The 17,844-nt window shown below is 33.2% G+C and overlaps 1 protein-coding gene and 1 long non-coding RNA gene across 2 annotated transcripts; one reads left to right on the top strand and one right to left on the bottom strand.

The window, feature by feature from the left end:
• The first annotated feature begins 255 nt into the window (after positions 1 to 255).
• LOC122530888 (kinesin-like protein KIF12) lies at positions 256 to 17,338 on the top strand. The gene is made up of 19 exons (XM_043658266.1): positions 256 to 379; positions 1,300 to 1,509; positions 3,106 to 3,584; positions 4,304 to 4,787; positions 6,546 to 6,747; positions 11,286 to 11,378; positions 11,511 to 11,589; positions 11,914 to 12,126; positions 12,711 to 12,848; positions 12,928 to 13,069; positions 13,448 to 13,542; positions 13,601 to 13,742; positions 14,027 to 14,145; positions 14,236 to 14,340; positions 14,417 to 14,546; positions 14,837 to 15,062; positions 15,129 to 15,261; positions 15,539 to 15,753; positions 16,348 to 17,338. Exons 5-19 carry the CDS (start codon positions 6,554 to 6,556, stop codon positions 16,700 to 16,702), a joined length of 2,379 nt encoding a protein of 792 aa, XP_043514201.1. The 5' UTR covers positions 256 to 379; positions 1,300 to 1,509; positions 3,106 to 3,584; positions 4,304 to 4,787; positions 6,546 to 6,553; the 3' UTR covers positions 16,703 to 17,338.
• Positions 12,698 to 17,306, bottom strand: LOC122530890. The gene is made up of 4 exons (XR_006307126.1): positions 17,247 to 17,306; positions 13,264 to 13,268; positions 12,908 to 13,118; positions 12,698 to 12,835 (listed from the first exon to the last, which is right to left on the bottom strand). It is a non-coding gene; the product is annotated as an uncharacterized LOC122530890 (long non-coding RNA).
• Positions 17,339 to 17,844: the final 506 nt, after the last annotated feature.

Below are 17,844 nucleotides of genomic sequence, written 5' to 3'. Positions count from 1 at the left end.
GATGCGTTTAAAGCGATTTCACGGGACTTTTACTTTTATTTATCACGGACGAGAGTGTATATACATGAGACTCTGGACTATCGGCTCGTGCACCTGGATGACACCTGGAAAACTTGTTCCTCTGAAGAAAGCCACGATCGATCTTTCAGGGTGCCTTTTGTGTCCGTCCTGAACATAAAACTTATGTGGAACTTCTGTGCACACGCCACGGTGTAACACACGAAACTGCCGGCTTAAAGGAACTCTCTGTGCCGTAGAAAGAAGGTGGTGGAGGAACAGAGGAAGACGTCTGTAAACACAACAGAGATGGAGAAACAGCCCATTCCCTCCGTGTGTTCCGCATGGTCGTATTTGTGTGTATCTGAGTGTGTGCCGATGCGTACGTATACATACGAACGTATATTTATGTGTGTGTATGTTCGAGCATTCGACTGACGATGTACAAAACGTCAGTGCATGAGTAAACACGAAATTTTGGAGGGAAATTGGTTAGATTGTAAAATCGAGGATTTGCCGCGTTAAACTAGAGGGCACTAGTGGGGTCACTTTTGGGCCTGTTTCGAAAGTGAGGTGGAGTTAGAAACGTCTCGAAAGAGTCTATATGAGCTTGTTTGTATGTTACGTGCGTTCGAGGTTATGTATATAGGCTATCATGATTGTAGAGTCCTCTTAAGACTGTTCACTATCGTGGTCTAGTCACGTTTTAAAGTCGAACTCTAAAAATCATTATTTGATAAAGTTTTGTCGAAATATTTTATCAAGATTATCGTTGGTACGCATACAATTTTATCTCTAATATTTTTAGATTAATTTTATATTAAAATTATAATTATTAATTTCGTTGCGACTAGAAAGAAAGCAAGATATTCATGGTTTCATAAAATGGACAATTATTGCATGGATCGTTGGTCTCGGTGATTTTTACAATTGGTTTGAATTATTATTATTGGGTTCAAATCGCTGATCAATATCTAGCGTTTAAAAAAGAGAAGAGAGACATAAACTTCACATAGTATTGTAATATAGAAGGGAAGTGTTTCATGGAGTAATTTAAATGAATGGAAAGGCGCGCGCGCATTTCCTTTCGTCTCGAATAAAACGTTATTCCCTAACGACCTAAGTGCACTTCCTGTATAATTAAGTGTACTCAACTTTGTTACGCTTCCGCGAATTCGTTGAACTCGGCGAATTCAATACTAGATAAATTGCTGCATCGAAATTAATCGCAAACACAAACACAGCAGAACGAGTTGTAAACGAAAAATATTAAAAAAAGGACTAACTCGTTTCTAATTGCAGGGAACATCAACAAGAATGACTTTAGCTGAGAAGCACGTGCAACCGAAGCAATTACAAGGTGCTATTTTAAGCTGCAGGCGTCTGCACAGTTGGTGTCTAATTACAATTAAACGAGATCAAGCTTAGTATGAGAGTTACAAGGGTTTGCTACCCTTAAATGATGACTGCAGCGGTGATCGACCGGAAAACTTTACATTAGGAAGCCAAAATGTGCGTCGCCCTTTCACGCTATAATTTACTTATAGCTTACTCTTCCGTGTCTATATACATTTATCTGGGTATAGGATGTATTTTTATAATAATTTGAATATTGCTATACATTGTATTTGTTTGGCAATAAAATTGTATTGTATAAAGGTCGCAGGGAAACAGATTTTCACTTTTTACAGAAAGTAAAATTTAAATTTTGACTGTGTTATCAATCAATTCACAAGACTTGTTTTTTTATTTGCTTTTAGGGTTAAATCTTTTTCTGGAGTTTTGAATATTACAAAAATACTGAGCATTAGAAAGTTGGATTTACAGTATTATAAAACTTTTATTATATATTTATATAATTGTACATCGAGATCGGAATATCAACAAAAATGGGCTTATCATATTTTTCCTGAGATCTTCGTACAATAATAAAAATGGAATAGCTTATAACATATAGAGATATAATATTAATTTTAAAAAACTAGGATTTAATAATCTGTATAAAACTTAAGTTACATTTATATTAGTAAGAGGAGTCATGTAACTGATTTATTTAAATGTTTACAGGAAGTACCAATTAAGGATTAATGGTCAATCAAATCTCTGTTAGATGCCAATTATATTTTTAAATAATTATTTATAAAGAATGTGTGACTAGCGCCGCGACCCTTCGCGCTAAACCGGTATTAAGGCTGCACGCGTGCAAGTATCGTCTGCACTCGGCTTAATGTCAGCCAAGCAAGTTGGCACGAAGTACGATAAATGCCACTTTCGCCCTGGAATAACCTATAGCTCTTGGGTATCCCCTACTTTGCAATGATAATTCGCACCTTTGAATGATAAATCTTATCTTTTATTCTGGATTGTTTTTGAGGAGATACATCTTCTTTGCATGCAAATATTTTTTTCATCAGTTAATTACATTAAAGACAATTGTCTTGTCAAGTTGTACACATTATTTTGTTTGCTAATAATCAGAGAAATAATTATGTTTTTAGCATAATAATTTTAAAAACTGCTTGTATTTACTTATTTACATCGTAATTTATTTATATATTAAAATCTAACATTACAAGTTGCTTACTTGTGAGAATTGAACAACTAATGTCTTGCTCGTTTGAAATTGTCAATGACTCTCAAGCCCGAAGGTACGCAGGTAAAAAGTACTTTCCAGATACGCAGCTTTCCATCATTAATCTCGTGACAAGCGTGACCATCAGGAATTCCGCGATGCGACAAAATAATATCAATATCCGCGTTTCTCTACTTTCCTCAGCAACTTACACGATAATATTTTCAGAACAATTTAAACTAGATCTTGTGGCATGCTCAAAATTGATTAGTGTTACACCGATGAATCATACTTGTCTGCAGACAGCATCATAGTTCCCGTTGTAGCGAATCTAAGAACAGAATAATTATCATTCCACGTGTGTTTCACCTGGTCTTACGATACATACCGCTATGCTAGTTTTGTAACCGTTATCCAGTGTTCGAAATACGATCTATGATCGACACAGTTATTAATCACACTCTGCGTGAAAAAGAGGAAAGAATAGTTCTAACGTTTTCCATCTTTCTCTGATTTTTCTTTTTTTTTATTTGAAGGTTGTGAGGCACGAGGTAACGAGCTGAGTAGACGAACGACGATTCAGAGCCGATGGCACAATAAAATCTTCGAAAAAATTCACAAGCTACGTGCCCAAGGATGAAGCTGCCCGATGCAAAAATACCAGCGAAGAAACGAGGGTTGCTGCAGCCGCGAGAATTTTTCGAGAGCGGTTTCTTCTTTTTCTGTTTCTTCCTCTTCTTCGTGGGTAGCCCACCACGGAAAACAAGCCGCAATAAAATTTACAGCGTGGCCCCACTGATTCTCGTATATTTATAGCCGATCATTTCCACTGCGATCCTCTCGTAATTTTCAAGTCGAACGACCCTACGCATCCACGATTCCTCTTTTGCTTTTTTCTCGCCTTTACTCGTCAGAAAGCTGATGCTTACAATTAGAGAATCCAAGGAACCACAAATATCGTACTGCTTCCAGAAAACATGTTGCATCTATTTAAAATCAGGTAAAGTCCACTAAGGTAAGCCCTTAATATGACCCTTGTTTTTAAAAGCAATATAATTTTTGACCAAGCATTTTTCTTAAACTTTTTATATACATTTTAAAACTATGATATCTCTTTCTTTACAATCTATTGGAAAATAAAGTAAAAGAAATCAGTATCATCATATTAAATTAAACTAAAAATTATGCAAATTAGGAAAACAGATTCCTAATATGAAACCGTTATTTTTTTCAATATTTTACAACGTATAACCAACTAAATATACCAACGTATAACCAGTAAATCTTAGACTCTCACTCTCTGCACTGTATAATAATATTTCAGAAAATAATTAAACATTTATTATGTTGAAGAGATTTATAATTGAGTAAGAATCCAAAAACTTTTTATGACGTATAGAAGATATTTTAAACAACACAAATAGCTGAATATAATACTGTAAAATGAAAAATGCACTTTTATCGCACTTTCATCGTAGATGAACATTTCTCAAATGTATGACTTTCGCATTGCGATCAACGCGTTAAATTCTATATTTGACATATAACGTTATTAAGGATGCAAGACGCGAAAGAGACAATTCTGTGTGGTCAACGTTTATCGTCAAAAAAATCGTAGAACGTTCTCCTCTCACTTCATATTTCATAGGGCTCAAGGTCTCGGTCAAATATGAATCTTTCAGTAATCGAAGTTACTTAAATATTTGAGCGACTTATGTCGTTTTGCATTTATAGCGGCTGTCAATACGTTCGACTGGGCTAGTTTATTTCCATGATACAATTTGCATCAGAAGCAGTCTACTGGCCCAACGTGTGTCAAGTTCATTCTGACGTAATATCGAGACCCACGTGGACGATGACCGCGGACAGAAACGAAAGAGAACCACGATGCGTTTCAACAACGACGTGTTAGATACCGGGTTCGATCGGTGTCCACTGAACGTTCGCTATAGGAAAAACCACCACCCAGCCGCGAAACCATCCCTGCTAAGTGTCAGTAGCGTGTCGTCTGTTGTTCCCATTACACGAGTTTCCGTTTATCCCTAGAACGTTTATATTAATCGACAAATACCTGTGTTAAATTTTTAAAGATTACTGGAAACTGGACTTAAGATTTGAAGTGATAAGAAGGTTCAAAAAAGACTGAACAGCAGAAGGAGAAATCGGTGAAGAAGTTTGGATGATGGGATAGTTTTGAACAATCCATGAAATTTCGAATGTAAGTGAAAGTGACTATTGAATTGGGAAGGATTTAAATATAATACATAGTATAGTAAAGTATGGAACTCATGTTGTGGAACTTATATAAGTTTATGATACATTTTTGATATTATAGAATTTCACTTTTGGATATTTGAATATTCTTCGTGGAGTTGTTGAAGCATAAAGCGTGAATTTTTTGAAATTTGAAATATTTTACTATACATTATAGGAAATATAACAAATGAAAGTTCTGCTAATTTGTTTAATACGTTTTCATTTTAAGGAAATATAAGTAAATCAAAATTGAGCGAAAGAATTCTTCTAATTATTGTACAGAATTGTTTGATAGATTAAAATCAAAGAATATTAATCAACAGCATTATCGTTTGCACCATAATCATTAAACTTTATATACATTACCGTGATATACATTGCATTCTTTATAAAAATTATAACATTCGCCCTTTGGCCGATTTCATTCGGGTGTTTATGGCTTTCACTTTCAAAATTGCGGTAAACCATCACGTCTACGTTAATTGTTCTAAAAAGAAAAGGTGCAAAATGAAAGGTGTAAAACAAACCGAGCGGAACGAAGTCACGAAACAGCCGGATCTCATGATCTACATAATTTTTTTCAAACTTCTTAACCCAGACAGAAACAAGTAACGCACATTGATCGATACCATCGTACTTTGCACTTTCATTTCGTTTCATTTTATTTATTATATAATATTCCCGTGAAAACGAATATTTCGAAAAAAATGTAAATTTATGTTTAATTCACAAACACGATTCGCTTATCGATGACAGATGACTGGAGGATTTCTACAGCAGAATTGCAATTAGCAGCGAAACTTTCGCTTCAATTGCAGCAACGTGTGTAATTACTATCGCATATGTAAGCGAATACGGGTAATTAACCAGTTCGTTGTTGTATAAATTTTCGTTGCTCTCGTCGGACATAGTTGAATTCGTTCGAAATGGCTTTCCCTATTGTGAATTGCGGAAAATGCAGCATTTCACTTCTTGATCCACCTTCGAATGGGTCCGATTGTTCTTGTTGACTCGTGATATCTCGTGAGAACGACACCGATCGCACGACTAAAGATTAATTTAAATGAAATTACCTACTGTTTGGTCTGAATCTACGTGGAGATTAATTTCTCTTTCTCAATTTATATTTATATTTTATTAATTCTATTATTATTAATTTTGACAATTCTGCTAATCTTTTCAGTGTTTAGTTTATACTAGAATATTGTACAAATAATCCGAAAAGGATAACATATTATATAAATTATATATTATATAATGCAATATTTATATTGTATTATATATAATAAATAGGTATTACATAAAAGTTACATGATTAAAATATTATAAAAATTTAATAAATATTAAATTTTATTATATATAATAAAAATGTATTACATCAAAAGTTACATGATTACACATGAATGCATTGTTTTATTTATTAAATCTCTATTTACTTATAAATTTTTCGTAATTTTAATTTCAAAGGGTTAACACGTTGATTACTACGATGGATTGGCATTTTTATTCCTATAGATATTTTGGAATCATTAAAATAAGACGTTGTAACAAAAAATATTAAATATACAAATAAATAGATAATATCATAAAATACAAGACGTGCCTACATTGCACATAATATTTCATAAAAACGTACAAATTCCATGTGGTAATCAACGAGTTAGTGATTAGTTTATATTTTTATTATATTTATCAAGCTACTGTGTATATTTTAAAAAAGGTTGACGAATGGTGCTTGTGAAAAATCCATCGCCTTCCCGAGGCGAGAATGCGAAGAAGGATAATAAGAGGAGAAGTCGCGCATCGCGCGGCAATAGCCCGGCGGATCAGGCCACTTCCAGGGGAAATAGTCCAGGAAAAAGCAATAATTCCGGTGTTAAAGTTGTCACAAAAAGTAGCCTCCAACAGTCTCGTGGAAGCGAGTGAGTATTTGTTCATGTTTTGATCTGATATTTTTATTTTATCGTTATTTCTTATCGTTATTAGATCAGCTCTAATCGATTGCTTCGTGATGACGAATGTTATTAATAGTTTAGTTCTTTCCTCTTGTCACACTTTCCTATTGTTATGTATTAATAATTATACTCTTATTTTATCATTATTAAGCGATTTTAATTCTAATTCTCTAATAATATTCCAATTCTAATTTATTATATTATAACATTGGAATCTTTGCTTATAATTTACTAATTTACTAATTATTACTGAGCAATTACTCCTTGAAGATCATATAATTAAAAAAAGGATATTAATGGTTTTTAGTACAGAGTATAGGTTGTTCTTTTTGTCACATTTACAGTACTATCGTGTATTTTTTGTACATCATTATATGTATGTCATTATGAAATTTATGAGACTTTGTGATTATATCATCTTATTAAGGAAAAATATTAACGATTCCAAAAAAAAAAAATAGCTAATTTCTTTCTTCATATCGCACATTATTTAGAAATGATTTCCCAAGTAAAAGTAGATAAGTAATTTTTATACCTTCGACCAATGAAACTCTCTCGCGTAACCCGTTATTAACATTATCTGGAAGCATCAACGCTTCTACAGCAATTTTATGTAAGTGGATAGTGTAAGCAAACGTTTACATAGAAACTATCGATCTAGTTGAATGTTTCCACGAGGAACTAACCGGCCATACCAAGCAATCGACGAGGAAATTATTTTCATTCTCTTTTTTTCTCTTTTTGCACTTTACATCGATGTTCCTTAATGATTTTATTGTTGATCAATTAATAACCACCAGTGTATTTCAGTTTAATTAATTATTACACAATGGTACAATCAAGTACGGTTGTGTAATAATTCTGCGTGAAGAATTTTCTCATTTTTATTTTATTTGTTTTCAAGAAAGAAATCATATAAAAAAAATTCATATGGATTAAAAAATTTTTTGAAGTTAGCATTTTAAGAATTATCTTTTTCCTAATTGTACCATGATAATTGAAACACGATTTTCAAGACAACATTCATAAGTATTAAATATTAAAATGTTAAAAAACAAGTTCTTCTGATTTACTCGAATGATAAAAACAATGATAAGAAAACAGAAACTTAAAACAAGTCGCGCGAGAAACTAGAAAAGTCACAAGTAGACTATGGAGTTTTATGTATTTATGAGAAATTTAAAATTTCAAAAAGACGAAATCCATATAGTGCAATACAAGAATATAGTTACTCATGAAAATATTTGAATATTTAGTATGTAATATATATTCATGTGCGTGTTGTATAAAATATTTTGACATTTTATTAATACTGTAGTGAAAATCGATTATTGTGACTATATCAAGCCTAAAATAAATCAAGGATATGTTTCGTATATTTCGAAAGTATTATATTAATAAGCCTTAATATTCAACCGAACTATTTTCTTATTATTTTATTATTTTACTTATTTTATTATAATACAGCTTTCCTATTTTATTATTCTACAAATACTTATAAATTTGTATAAAATACCATTTTCCGAAGAAGAACTTCTACTTTCATATCTACGAGAAATTATTCCACAAGTAAAATTTATTGCTTTGTGCAAAGGTGCAAAGAGGAATTAATTGTGTGCTTACAGAAATTTTCATTTCATTTTATAACAGTCCACAATCTAATTGTAAAAACCGTGAATAATTTTTACTCGAAACGAAAAGGAAAACGAGGGAGAAAAACTATTGACCGATGGAAAACTACCAGCAAGAAATTATCGCGAGTGATGCTCGACGATCGCTCGACGATCGCTCGACGACATTGGAATACAGAATTGACTCCCAATCGAGTGGAAAGTTGTCGAGAATTAAATTGACCTACGCGTCGAATGACTTCAGAGGGAAAACTCGTAAATAAATTGTCAAGTAAATTCTGACAATAGGACTAGTGACTCGAATCGTTTCTTGGTAAATCGTCTTCGAGATCCAGGCCAAAGATAGATCGATGTGACGCGTCGAAGAAATTTCCAACACGTTCGGTTTAATTTTCCTGCTCGTGTAAACTCTCCTTAATTGTTTCGCGTGGCTATAACGTACCAACGGACATTGATAGACGCATACGTCGCAATTGCGACACATTTCGATGCCGTGTATCGATTGCGAGACCTTGCTTGACTGTCTCTTTCTGACGGTCAATATCGCGACGATCGCGAAACATGCTTTCATGGAAAGAGATCTCGGTGGTCAGACACGTAAAACGGGCATTTTTCCTGAGAGAGGGTGGTTAGTCTGCTATTTTACGAAAAATTGATAATAATAACGCAGAGGGATCGAACAAAGCAGGAGAAAGCAGTTTTACATTTTTAGTTCTTTTTATTTTTATTTAATTTTATTTTTATTTGTAAAATAAAATTAAATTTATTTTTATATAATCTCTTTGGCCCCTTTTTATATAATCCTCTGTGGTCACAGAAGACTGAGTACCTTAATTTTATAAGGTATAAAATAAAATCAAAAATTAAGAATAGGCATATTCCATAAAATTTGATAATTTTTCATTATCTCAAAGACACTAATATAAGACATTGCATATTTATGAAGTGATATTATATCAGCGAAAAAAATTTTGGCATTTAACATGAAAATATTAATACTGCATATTCCTTGTTCGAATAAAAATTACGAGATGGGGCATAATAGATATAAAAAATAACAATTTGAACGAATCATTTCCACTAATTTATTATTTTTATTTTGGAAATAATATAGAAAAAGTAACTTTATCTTGTGTCCAAATCAAATAAATCTTTTGTTGTCACGCATAGTGCATTACAATATAATATTATCAAACAATTTTATTAACAATCGATACAAATCAGATCGTAAATTGAAGTGCAATCGCGTAAATTTTCTGCCATCATTGGCTGATTTATAAATAATAAAAAAATTGAAAGTTTCTCTATTCCGAAAATTACGTTACGGTTAGTACAACACTTCAATCAATACTCATTCACGAGATTAAAGAAAAAAATCGCGTGATCAAAGGAGTAAAGCGCATGAAACACTAAATAATGAAATAATAAAAGTGCGTTAACAAATAGGATGAATCGAAAGTACTTCTGCCGGCAACTTTCATTGCCATTTTTTCACGAGGCTCGTTAAAATGTTTCAAACGCGAAACACAGTAATTTGAAGAAGCATATCGATCTTGGCAGATCAATGTCACATGTGAACGTTCGAGTGCTGGATTCTATATATCATGCTTTTAACGTAATTGTAATTTCCGAATGTATATCAGTAGTTACTTCTTCCTATGTCTTCGAATTGTTTGACGTCATGTATGTTACTATAGTACGCAATAAATGTCGTCGTTGCAATTGACACGAAATGAAAGCTGTGTATTGGAATTCTCAAGGAATTATGAAATAATACGATGCTATAGCAAAATGGGTGAGCAAGAAGTTGTTCCTCCCCATAGTACATCAACCGTCAATGACCTTCTCTATGTGAAAAATTTCAGCGAGATATACGTGCCTTGTGCAATAAGTATCAATTAGACGAACGCGAAATTAATATCAGGTATAATTTGAAGTTTAAAGCTTTCGCGATCATGTTATCAGCACCGATGTTGGTAGAAAGATATTACGTTTCTAATTTAAAACATTGCAGTAATTGATATTTAAAATGATTTTTGAAACTGTTGAATTTTACAATAACATTTACGGAAGTTTAGAATGATCTATGAAAGTCGCAAATCTTTGTGTACTTTGAAATCTTTGAAAATTCCAAATTTTTACAGTTGGTATGATCTTTGAAAACTTCTTAATTTGAAAGATTAAAATAACATTCGAAAGCTGCAAATAAATAAACTAGGATATCTATGAACTATGGATATTGGAAGTTGCAACAATCTTGTAAATCGTCAAAGTCCGAAGAAATTAAATTTCTTTTACAAGGGTCCTAAAAATTATCTCGTACTCGATGGAGGAAAAATTTTAACCTTGATATTCGTTCAATGTTAAATCGATAGGGAATAATATTCGAGATAGAGTACACTAATTTTTCTCTGGAAACTCATTCAACGACCACTTAGGATTAATAAAGAGCAATATATCATCATCGTGCATTATTCCACGTAAGTACGATGAACAACAGTCGAAAAGTATTGTTTATCCAGGCAATCAATCGAGTCCATCGAGTTCAGTAATCAAGCCATCGTGAATCATTGATTGAGGTCGAAACGATTTTTCAATACTGTGATTAGCTCCGTGGTGCAGAAGGAAGAAAGACGAAATCATAAACGAGCCTGGTCAATCACGCGATTTTTCCCTGACAGTTTCAGTTAGCCCCGATTGATTGAACTTCCTCAATTATTTAGCCACCGTGATAGGAGGTCAATCATGAAGCTGCTAGATACGTAGGTTACTCTTGTTAAAACGCTCAACCATGATAAAGAACGATGTTACGCGTGCACAAGTAACTAATAGCCTCTTTAATCGTTACTCGTCTAATAATTGTTTTAATTTTAGGACTGGTAGCATCGAAAGATTGGTAGACGGTGATAAAAGGGTGATCGCCACCAAGCATTTGCTTCCAGAGAATAACATAAATGTTGTCGTCAGGTAAATGAAACTACATATATGTAAGCCGCCAAACAGATTAACTTCGAACAAGAAATAGAAAAAGAACATTAATTAAGATTATTACTCAAAGACTATGGCAATAATTTTCGTTGTGAATCATTCGTTTTACAGAGTTCGTCCACTTAGTAGAAAGGAAATTAAAGCCGGCGACGATATGGCCGTGCAATTTCCCGGAGACGGACAGATATATGTAAGTCTGCTTCCTTGTCTAATACGAATTAATTTAACCCTTTGATAGGAAATTGTCAAGAGATCAAAGAATATACACATCAACAAATCAATAATATACTTTTCTTTGTAGATTTTTGGTATATTTATATTTAAACCTTCAATAATTTTCAATTTTTCGTACAATCTTCAAACGAACTATTAAACTCTCAAGAGATTCAAGTAAAATTCAAATAATTATTCGTCGAAGTACCATTTTCGTACTCCAACCTTCTCACGTTTAATTAAAAAAGTAAATGAAATCGTCTTAAATCACCGTTGACTTTTATCGTTGAACCTTGCACAGTGCGAAGGATTTCCAAGCAGCGTGGAGAAGAAGGGTAAATTATTTTCGTATAACGTGGTATTCGAGCCCACAGCCACTCAGGAGGACATTTTACAATTCTCTGGCGTGAAGAAGCTCATTGAAATGGCAGTAGAAGGATTCAGTTGTACTGCGTTTTGTTATGGACAAACAGGAAGTGGGAAAACTCACACCCTCACGGGGCCTCCGGAAATGGTTAGTGAAGAAGCTTCTTTTGTTAACCTACTGCATGCTATTCATCGGTCTTACACTGGTTTCTTCGATAAAAACCGATGCTTCCAGAAATATTTACCAGGAAGTGTAACAATAGGCATTACGAATAATGCATCGAATTGAAGGCCATGTATGAATGTAACAGAAAGGTTAATGTTGTTCGACGTGCGTAGATAAGATAATGAGTATAGACAATGTTCGTTTATCCCTCAAATATATCATATAGCCACAAACAAACAAAACTGTAATAGCATTCGAATAATTAAAACGTGGCACTTTACACTAGTTTTGGCATTAGTATCTTTTTTTTTTTTAATTTTAATGGTACAAAAATTTTTATCCCACAAATTAATTTATAGTATATAATATTGTATATAAAAATTGAATTAGAAGATATAGTACTTTTTTTATTTAATGATAATTATTTAGATTTTGTTATTGTTATTACTGTTAATCAATGAAATTATATAAAAGCTTAATGATATATTTTTGATAAGAAGTTATAAAAACGAAATATTTATTATAAAATTACCAGGTCATCAATGAATTGTTTCTTTTTCCATTAGTTCGAAAGGATGAACCCTTACTCGGAGCAACACGGCCTGGTCTTCCGGTCTTTCGTCTATTTGTTTAAGTTATTGCAAGAACGACAAGAATGTAACTTCGTGTTGAAAGCCTCCTTCCTAGAGATCTATAACGAGAAGGTCAGTATACATCGCGTGGAATTAGAGAAAAACTTCGGGTCACCGTTTTACAGGGCAACCTTTTAACTTCGAACCGCAGGTAATAGATCTGTTAAATCCTGGCACGTCGAGGAAACCCTTAATGGTTCGGTGGAGCAAAAAGACACGAGGTTTCTTCGTTGAGAATCTTTTTACTGTCGAGTGCGAGGAACTCGATGATCTTCTGGCGGTTCTCGAAGAAGGTAGTTGTGTTATTGATCTTCATCTTTGACAAATGAATTTTAATCCCTTCTAGATTCAAAAAATATATCATAAGTGCAATTCTATATCTATAAATTATAAATGTATAAAAATCTATATAATTTATGCAACGCTAACAGCAAACAATTTTATTTGTAACTAATAATATAAATTTATATTTTAACTAATGTTATACATATTCTAATTATATTCAAATATGTATAGTTAATCTAAAATTATATAATCGACATATATATTTAATCTAAATCTTAAGTTAGAGAAAAATGAAATATTATAGAAATGTCATTATAAAAAGTATTATAGTTGATATTATTTTAAAAAATGTTGGGAAAATGTATCTAATAACGATGATTCTTCAGGGATGAGAAATAGAAAAGTTGGCTCGCACAACATGAACGACCATTCCAGTAGAAGTCACAGTATCCTCACCGTCAGTATCACATCTGAGCAGCAGGTGAGTATACTAATTATCACGTAAAGATACAAATTTATACAAATGTTAATATCGATAGATGGATAACAGCGTATTTATATCGAGGCAAGGGAAGATTAACTTCGTCGATCTGGCAGGAAGTGAAATGACGAAGAAAACGCAGAGCGAAGGGAAAACACTGGAGGAAGCGAATAATATCAACAAAAGTCTCATGGTTTTAGGTATTATTAAAAAGTTACAACTACAAAGTACAATGCAAATTAATCACTAAAGTATTAAAACGTTTAATCTTTCAAAGTCTGTTTCGAGTCAGAATCTCGTAAGAAATTCAATACCAAATTAATTGAACCGCGGTTAATATTACCACTTGGAAACTTCACGTTGTCAATTATGCACAAGGATCATAGGGATCGATTCCGAAAGGGCGCCAACTTTATTCGTAATATCAACTTCTGCAGAGAAGTTTCTCCAACTTCTTTTCAGATAGACACTTTTTACTTTGAAGGTTACTGCATAGCCTCTTTGAGTGATGGAAAACGCAAGGGTGGTCACATTCCGTATCGAGATAGCAAACTGACTAAGCTTCTGGCCGATAGTTTAGCAGGAAATGGTGTTTCATTAATGGTAAATCAAGTTATTTTAATTATTTTAATTAGAAAAACTTAATAATTATATACTCAATAAGTATAATTGAATGATTTTACTGAATCTTAGATCGCCTGTATTTCGCCAGCTAAATCGAATGCGAGCGAAACGTTGAATACTTTGAGATATGCGGCGAGAGTGAAGAAGATTCGAACGAAACCTATCGTAGTAATGGTGAGTGTTGGATGCTAGTTGTCAATTATATAAGAACATGGGATATAAATAAATAGAATACAATAAAATTTTATAGGATCCTCGAGATGCTCTAATTCTCAGCTTAAAACGAGAAGTTGTAGCTCTTCAGACGGAAAACGAACATCTGCGAGCGGCTCTTCATTTAAACGAAAATGCTTCGAGCGCAAATCGTAGTGAATCCAAAAGTAAATGTCAAATGTCAATTAATAAGAATGATTTAATTAAATCCAGAATTAAATACGAAAATTTTTATTAAAAATTTAGTAAGAAAAATTGAACAATTACATTTCATAAAATTATTCAGGTCGAAAACATACAGAAAAAAATATTTAAATAATGTTTCAACTTTTACGGTATAAATTGATCGAAAAGAATTGCAAATGAAATATTGCGTTAAAGTAACGTTAAAGAGAGATGTAAAATTTTGCTGCAAAATATTTTTAAGCATGTAATTCAATGAAGTAAATTTTTATAGCTGAAAGAAGAGTACCATTGACACCTCCAGTGGTAGATTTGGATAAACTATCCGAAATGGAACAGCCAGAATTAAGTCAACTTATTCACGCGTACATTACCGAGAATGAAGCTCTCCGTCGAGAAAATGCGGAACTATATGCTACGAGGGAGCAAGTGATACGGGATCAGGAACTTGTTTGCAGAGAGAACGAGAGATTGTTGAAGAAACTCGAGGATGTTAACTCGTAAGTACAAGCAAGATTTAAGACGATCTCGATATCCAATTAATCCGATAGGTTTTATTATTGCAGAGTGTGTTGTCGGTCACCAATCATACCTGCTAGACCAACCTATTCGGCAGAAATGCTGAACGATAACGAGGATACACCTGGCGCGACCAACGTTTGGACCAACCCTAACGTGGAACCTACACCTCTTTCGAGTGTATGTAGAAATATTTTGGTTGTAAAATACTAACGTATGCTGAACACGACAATATACAATGGATATAAAAGAGGGGTTTCAATTTGAAATATCCTGTAGAATATCTTTCTATTAGGCATTTTCACAGTTTGATATTAAATTATTATTTTATTACATACTATATTATTTTTTAAACTTTCTCCTGTTTATTACTGTATCTATTTAAATACAGTTTAGTACTTTATATGGCAAAATAATGTTTAAAAGATATATCAAATATTAAAATTTAAATTTGTAGGATATGATCAGGCGTGGATTATACAGATCTGCGAGTAGTATGCCAGAGAAGATCCAAAAGGAACTGGATAGACGTAGGATTGTGGGAAGTTATAATAACATAGCAGAAGCGTACAAAGACAAGAGTCATCATCGCCGACATAATTCATGGGACAATGGAAACGGGATGACGAGAATGAGTCCGGATCAGCCTATATCACCGATAGACGTTAATCAGTGAGTGGCATTCAACAAATCATCATAATAATGCTATATCTAATATAATATTCAAATCAGTAAATCTTAATCTTCTATTGAAACCAATTGCGATGCAAATTATAATTTCTTTAAATGAATTAAGAGACAATTATTCACATTGTAGACTAGAAGTTTTATTCTAAACTTGACCGCTTTAAATAACTGACCCATATTATGGAACCAAATTTATTTTATAGATATGACAAGTAAAATAACATAATGAAATTAAATATTTATATATCAATATGAATTAACATTAGTTTAATAGTGATTGGACTATGGATATGATGCATGTATAGACAATTAAAAGAATAAAAATTTGCTGAAAATATCCAAGTACCATTTGTTAAATTCCACTTATAAAAATATGAGTCTAATAATTACTTTCAGTAATCATAAAGTTAAAAAATTTAAAACGCGTCATTTTGACCAAACATTAATCAATATAGAACAATCCAAGCCGATTTCTAAAATTTTGGTTAAGTTTACCAAGGCTTTAGTCTACAATGTATTCTGATGTCTGATCTAATCAGAACCATTCTATCTATTAATTGGAGGAATGTATGATAACAGATACAAAAAGGCGAGCATACGTCGAACCTCAACAGTCCCTGAAGAACGAAGACCGTCGGAGACAAACGATCCTCTGGGCGAACCGGTTCAACCGACCGATCATTCATACAACGAATCCCCAGACTCGATTCTCAGCGGTCCTTTGGAGATAGTGAACTCAACGCCGGACACAGCTGAGTCAGACGCTCCAACAGCGCCATTTCCGGCGGTATCGCACATCTCGTCGCCGTTCGGTACCCCGGAATCTGAAGACCATATGACGAGGACACCAAGAAAACCGAAAGAGAAAGAGGATGTGACAGCTCAAAGAGCTTTTGGAAGTCCGATTCCTGACGACGAGGATAAACCACTTTGAACACTCGAACTAATAAGAACGATAGTCTGATGTATTTTCATTGTGATGACCCTTGTCTAGGTCAAGGGCATTGGATCGACTGTAAAGATGAAAAACTGAATTAGGAAGGGTGTTGTGAAAATTAGTTAGAAAAATAACAGAGAGGAAGAGAGGATTTGAATAGATGATTAAAAAAGATTATTTCGAATGGATGATTAAAGTTTGATAGGGAAAATATGCATTGATGCTAGATAGATTTAAAAGAGAGCAAGACGAGTTTTTTGAAATGGAAACACAGCAATATCGTATTTTCAAAATAACGAAAACGTGTAGTACGCGTAGTATTATTTCTATGTATAAAAGTATATAATTATGTGTGAGCTTAAACAACTTGAATACCTAAAAGTCAGTTTTTTTCGCGATTGGGAGAAAACGACTCAGGTTATCGATATTATTGAATTCTACCTCTGAATAGTATAAAATCAGGATTTTCTGTAATGGCAAAGGCATGGATCAAATTAAGTATAATAAAGTATTTGTTTTACGAGATTTTGTTTCTTATTACCTAACTATTCACTGAATATGGCAGTTTCGTTGGAACATACTGACTTATTTTGGAACTTGACTATTGAACGATCGTTCAAAATAATATGTTCAATAACAAAAAAATTGTTGTCGTCAGTGACTAAAAAGTAGAACGAACGTTAAGAAAACAATGTCTCATTCTCCAATAAGAAAAATCTATAGAACGACACGTGACCTAATATGTCCGTTATCGACGCGAACAAAGCGATTCTACAATTGCGTGCCAATAATTCACTAGTGATGCATATATATGTAATTTATTAGATAAGCATCATGCCACGTCAGATAAGCAAAAACATAAAATTAGCAGATTAGAGACGATAGTCGCCAACGATAATGCGTACACAGATGGCGTTTATTCGATTTCAGAATCAAATTATTTATTGGTCCGAGTCATTTCAACTGAAATTAGTGTACAACATTCCGGACCAATCAGCTTCGACTATCCGCTCGATCTACCCTCTCATTCGCTTGTTTCGCGCTCCAATCACCGAGTGCTATTCAAAAGCAAAATTCACGATGTAATGTTAACCAACGATGTCGCAACAAAAAAATAAAGAGGCGATAGCGAGCAAAAA

This window comes from Frieseomelitta varia, unplaced genomic scaffold (genome assembly GCF_011392965.1).
Source record: "Frieseomelitta varia isolate USP_RPSP 00005682 unplaced genomic scaffold, Fvar_1.2 scaffold_36, whole genome shotgun sequence".
Classification (NCBI taxonomy): Eukaryota; Metazoa; Arthropoda; class Insecta; order Hymenoptera; family Apidae; genus Frieseomelitta; species Frieseomelitta varia.
This window is presented reverse-complemented; position numbering and strand designations above follow the sequence as displayed.

Bases quoted from the DNA above. Each gene is read 5' to 3' on its own strand.
- LOC122530888 (XM_043658266.1), top strand. From the start codon at position 6,554: ATGGTGCTTGTGAAAAATCCATCGCCTTCCCGAGGCGAGAATGCGAAG. The intron at 6,748-11,285 runs GTGAGTATTTGT...TTTTAATTTTAG, and splicing joins CAACAGTCTCGTGGAAGCGA to GACTGGTAGCATCGAAAGAT. The intron at 11,379-11,510 runs GTAAATGAAACT...TTCGTTTTACAG, and splicing joins AACATAAATGTTGTCGTCAG to AGTTCGTCCACTTAGTAGAA.